At 38.1% G+C, this 6166-nt stretch overlaps 1 protein-coding gene across 1 annotated transcript in view; it reads right to left on the bottom strand.

The window, feature by feature from the left end:
• PLA2G12A (phospholipase A2 group XIIA) overlaps window positions 1-6166 on the bottom strand; it is a 29092-nt gene that overhangs the window by 765 nt on the left and 22161 nt on the right. The window contains exons 2-3 of the mRNA XM_047798316.1: window positions 2772-2848; window positions 1330-1495 (exon numbers count right to left, since the gene is read on the bottom strand). Of these exons, the coding sequence (XP_047654272.1) occupies window positions 1330-1495; window positions 2772-2848 (243 nt within the window). The remainder of the gene's footprint in view (window positions 1-1329; window positions 1496-2771; window positions 2849-6166) is intronic.

Here is a 6166-nt window from a genome sequence, read left to right as displayed (position 1 = left end):
TTTGTACCAGACAAATGAGGCTCAATAGCATTGATCAGTTCATCACTGTTAATTTTCCTTTTATCTGAAAAGTATCACTAATGAGATGCCTGGTAACACTGCTGAATTTGGATTGTAAGGAATGACTTTTTTTTTTTTTTTTTTTGCTTATTAGGGCCACATCCATGGCATATGGAGTTCCCAGCCTACGCCTCAGCCACAGCAATGCAGGATCTGAGCTGCATCTGTGACCTACACCACGGCTCACGGCAATGCTGGATCCTTAACCCACAGAGCAAGGCCAAGGATCAAACCCACATCCTCATGGATCTTAGCCGGATTCTTAACCCTCTGAGTTACAGCGGGAACTCCAGATATTTCTTCCTTGTTATTATCTCATAGTTATTATTAGGATTTCAGAATAATACCTATGATGTGAGATTATTTGGGAAATCTTGGAGTAGACAGAGCACAAATTTTAGAGTCAGAAGGATAAAACTTAGGACAAGTTACTTCTTTCTGAGCCTCAGTTTCCTTCCTTGAAAAATGGGTATACTGCCAGCTACTGCTTTGGGTGTTTATGAACATGGATGAAAACATGTGTCAAGTATCTAGCACCGTGTGTTACAGAAAGTGCTTAAAAACGGTAGTGTTCTTTCCTGCCCCATCTGATTGTTCTTCCTCTTCTGATTTCAGTGTATGGTACATTCCTTGGCTTGACAGTAAAGAAATCTTGTTAACTACTAGTATTTGTACAGCAATGTACATTTCTATGAATATTTTATTTTACCCTCATGACAATTCTATGAGATGGGTATTACTGTTCTCATTACTGTAACACCTTTTCCCTTTGCAGATTTTGCTTTGTATCCCTTCACTGAAATCATCACCATATGACTATATGCTGAGTCCTGTGAGTCCTCTTAGCACATCATTGAACCTGGAGTGGTTTGAGGGAACTTCCTGACATAGATACTAACACTCAAATCTTCTAGAGAACTTCCTCCTCTAAATCCAGTGTACTGTTCTCTAAATATCACTGGACCCAGATTTTCAAACTTTAGGCTCTGGTTAATCAGAGTTAGACTACAGGGCACAAGATCTTGGGTGAATCCTTCTCTGCCTCACACATCTTCCTCCCAAGGTTTCTTAACACTTCTTGCTTCCATAATTACACATCACTTTAGATGACAAAATTATCGACTCCTCATCTCAGAAAACTGAATGGGCTCTGTCACAATAGATAAGGTGGAAGATTTATATTAGTAAATCCTGTACTTTTACATAAAGCATCATAACACATAAAACGTTACAAACTGCACTCATTCCCATCCCACCAAATCAGCTTACCCTGGATATGCTGAGCTAGTCCTAGTGTTTTCTGCACGTCTCGGCAGATTTTGGAGAGGCAATACTGGAACTCCTCATCACAGTCATTTTTGCTTTTGCCGCAGGTCTCATAGCACCTGTCGTGCTGGTTGCAGCACTTTGTCAGGGAAGGGATGCCGATGTTAAGCTGAAAGAGGCATTTGGACGGGTTACTGTTGATGAAATTCAAACCTTCTCTGCTGAAGTACTGTATTCAAAGAGACTCAGAAATCAAAGACAGCATTGCTGTAGAAATAATTTCCAAAATTCATTTCTGCCTACAAATGTTTTCCAGGTTAAACGTCTCTCCATTACTCTCATCTGTACCCACCCATGTTACTCTGTCCTCTCTCTCTCAGCCATGCCTCCAAGCTCCCAATTTTGCAATGTTAGAATATTCACATTCATCTGCTGATAACAAATACAATTTCCAACTGTTCAAAACACAAAACGTAGTTTTAAAAACAGAAAGATAAAGCTAAGAGCTTTAGCAGTTTTCTGCAGTCACTAGGTAAGTATGATTTTTGCATATTTCAAAGTATTTTGTGCCTCATCCCTCAATAAAATGTACTTTATGTGAAATATCACTGATAACTTTTAAGCTTCTACAACTAAAGTTTTCTTTTTTGTGGTTTAATCTTCTTTTTCTTCTTCTTCTTTTCTTTCTATGGCCACACCTGTGGCATATGGACATTTCCAAGCTAGGGGCAAATGGGAGCAGCAGCTGCAGGCCTATACCACAGCCACAGCGACACCACATCTGAGCAGCATCTGTGACTATGCCACAGCTTGTGTTAATGTTGGATCCTTAACCCACCGAGTGAGGCCAGGGATTAAACCTGCATCCTCACAGAAACAACATCGGGTTCTTAACCTGCTGAGCCATAATAAGAATTCCTTTGTGGTTTAATCTTTAAGTGTTTATCCATTCCCTAAAGATATTCCTTCAAACCTGTAATTATCTCTAACTATTTAAAATAACTATATATGCAAAACTCTTGTGTCTAGGAATCACTTTCATAAAATATTTTTTCCCATAATACTGGCTCAGATTGAGCCTCCCCTAAAACAGTTATCCTACTTAGCCTAGTTTTAATATAGAAAATGTTATGCTTTCCTATACTTTTCCTCCTCAGTAGTATTACTTCTATACTCTAAACTTTTTAATCACGTTTGTGATAAGAGGAAACATCATTTAAATGGCATTAACATTTGTAAGATTAAAAAAAACATGACTTTTACTCCATTTAGTATCATTATAACTTATTAAATTAATTTTAGCTATAAAAGAATATAGTAAATATGATCACTATTACAACAAACAAAATTATCTGTGAACCTGACAACACACTGACCATCTTATTATTAGGAGTATTACATTGCCTACCGATCATAAAACTTATCAAATATAAAATAATATTTACATGAACACCAAAGAGTGGGGAGCCACATCCATTCGGTGGGGAGGGTTTATATCCATAACGTGGGAAAGGCTTAGATCCTATAAAATATAAATGGTATCACAATTAATTTTCAAATAGAAAATAAATGTATGATGTGCTTGGAAATAACTAGTATTCAGATACTGACATAAGTGAATATGTATTTACTTGGATGAGCATTAAGAATGCTCATCTGTCTACTAAATTATTTTTACTTCTGTAGCAGAATATGTACAAATGTGTATATATATTTGTATATATATATACACACAATTTGTATATATATATACACACAAACAGCAGTTCATAAAATGTTATGATGGTTCATAAAATGTAATTCTATTTGTAAGCCAACACTACACAAACACATAAAGGCTTATTCTGGACTTCCGTCGATTTCAGAATTTACATGCCAGAACAGGTCCATATGTATGAAAGATAAATCCACTCTATTTCCCTGTACATTCTAATGCTTATGTTTTTAGGCTAAGACCTATAGGACAAAAACTGTATCTTCCCAACATCAATGCTCCACTGCACACAAACCTCAATAACCATTAACTACAGCCTAAACCTAACGAAGGCAAGGTCATCTGATCATTTAATTACCTTAATGCCATTATAAGACATTATAGGACCATACATTCTAGCCCAGACTCCAACCAACCATTTTACAAATATACTCCTCTGCCGGCTAAGGAAAAAGGCAAGGAATAAAGATAGCTTGGTAAACTACTACTCCCGTTATATTCACCTTAATAGCATCAGTGGTTCAGTAACAAGGAAAAAGATGACATTATCAAAGCAATCTTAAATGTTGGAAGATACTTCAGAAATATATCTCCTTCTGGGAGTTCCCTTCATGGCTCAGCAGTTAGCAAACCTGCCTAGCATCTGTGAGGACGTGGGTTCTCTCCCTGGCCTCGCTCAGTGGGTTAAGGATCTGGTGTTGCTGTGGCTGTGGTGTAGGCTGGCAGCTATAGCTCCGATTTGACCCTTGGACTGGGAATCTCAATATGCCATGGGAGAAGCCCTAAAAAGCAGAAAACAAACAAACAAAAACAAAGCAAAACTCTCCTCCTGTAATACAGAAATCATTTCAACATATGGAACAGTCTTTGAATGTTTCCCACAATCTTACAGTGTCAAGAAACAGTCTATTCTATTGTGGACTGGCACTAACAGTTAAAACTCTTTGTCTTGTAAATTCTACCTTTAAGTAATCCTCTGCCCTCTGAGGAACACAAAACCAGACAATTCCCTATTTTATATGATAATCCTTTCTAATATCCGGGGCTACCATTTATCTTTACTTATACAAATAAAATATCTCCAGCTGTTCCAAATACCATTCTAGAGTTGGATACTTTGGAGCGACACAAAGTATTTCCCCAACTTTCATTCAATTAACATTTATTACTCGGAGACTAAAAGTTACTCTCCAAAAGGAAACAAACAAACAAACAACCCCCCAAAACCAAAAACTACTCAAAGTAATGATTTAAAAATAGTTTAGGTGATTTGCCAAGACTCACATGTTCAACTGAGGTGACCAAGTAGAGCCTCAAGAGAGCATAACCTCAAGATGATATAAAGCCCCACCCAGTCTGAAGAACACTGTGTACAAAAGGAAATAGTTATGATGGATTTCAAAAAGAGCATACCAATGGCAGAAGATTCTCCAGCACTGTCCAAGAGGAGGGTTAGTTCTGGCCCTTGGAGGATAAAAGTAAATGCCTCAGACTATCAGATCAGTCACTGTGATCCTTCAATTCCTACCTAAAAGTAGCTTTGTTTTTTAAAAATTCAAGTATAGTTCATTTACAATGTTAACTTCTGCTGTACAGAAAAGTGATTTAGGGAGCTCCTGTCGTGGCTCAGTAGTTAACGAATTCGACTAGGAACCATGAGGTTGTGGGTTCGGTCCCTGGCCTTGCTCAGTGGGTTAAGGATCTGTCAATGCCATGAGCTGTGGTGTAAGTCGCAGACGCGGCTTGGATCCTGTGTTGTTGTGGCTGTGGTGTAGGCTGGTGGCTACAGCTCAGATTAGACCCCTAGCCTGGGAACCTCCATATGCCTCAGGTGCAGCCCTAGAAAAGACAAAAAGAAAAAAAAAAGAAAAAGTGATTCAGTTATAAATATATATATATATATATATATACTTTTATAAAAAACATTCTTTTCCCAGTCAAAAAAGAATGAAATAATGACATCTGCAGCAGCATGGATGCAACTAGAGATTCTCATACTAAGGGAAGTGAGGCAGACAGAGAAAGACAGATGCCATATGATACCACTTGTATGTGGAATCTAAACTATGGCACAAATGAATCTACCTACAGAACCAAAACAAACTCACAGACATAAAGAACAGACTGGTGGTTGCCAAGGGGGAGAGGGGAGGGAGTGGGATGGACTGGGAGTTAAAGGTTGGCAGATGCAAATTATTACATTCAGAGTGGATAAGCAATGAGGTTCCTACTGTTTAGCACAGGGAACTATATCCAATCTCCTGGGATAGAACATGACGGAAGATAAGAAAGGGAATGTATATATATGCATGACTGGGTCACTTTGCTGTATAGCAGAAATTGGCACAACAGTATAAATGAACAATAATAGAAAATTCTTTTCCATTATGGTTATCATAGGAAATCGAATACAGTTGTCTGTGCTATACAGTTGGATCTTTGTTTATTCCCTCCATGTATAATAGTTTATACCTGCTAACCCCAACCTCCCACTCCATCCTGCCCCCAACCTCCCTCTTCCTTGGCAACCATAAGATTGTTCTTTAGGTCTGCGAGTCTGCTGCTATTTTGTAGATAGGTTCATTTGCGTCATATTTTAGATTTCACATATAAGTTACATACAGCGTCTTTCTCTTTCTGACTTACTTCACTTAGTATGATAATCTCTAGTTGTATCCATGTTGGGGCCAATGACATTATTTCATTTTCTATGACTGAGTACTATGCTATTGTATATATGCACCACATCTTTATCCATTTATGTGTTCATGGACATTTAGGTTGTTTCCATGTCTTGGCTATTGTGAACAGTGTTGCTATGAACACAGAGGTGCATGTATCTTTCTGAATTATAGTTTTGACTGGATATATGCCCAGGAGTGGAACTGCTGCATCACATGGTAACTCTATCCTTAGTTTTCTGGGGAACTTCCATAGTTTTCCACAGTGGCTACACCAACTTACATTCTCGCCAACAGTGTAGGAGGGTTCTCCCTTTCTCTACATCCTCTCCGGAATTTGTTATTTGTAGACTTCTTTAGCAATAGCCATTCTGACCAGTGTGAAGTGGCACCTCACTGTAGTTTTGATTTGCATTTCTCTAATAATAAGCTATGATGAGGATTT

This window comes from Phacochoerus africanus, chromosome 10 (genome assembly GCF_016906955.1).
Source record: "Phacochoerus africanus isolate WHEZ1 chromosome 10, ROS_Pafr_v1, whole genome shotgun sequence".
Taxonomy (NCBI): domain Eukaryota; kingdom Metazoa; phylum Chordata; class Mammalia; order Artiodactyla; family Suidae; genus Phacochoerus; species Phacochoerus africanus.
Note: the sequence above shows the minus strand (reverse complement) of the source record. Positions and strands in the feature narration are given on the sequence as shown.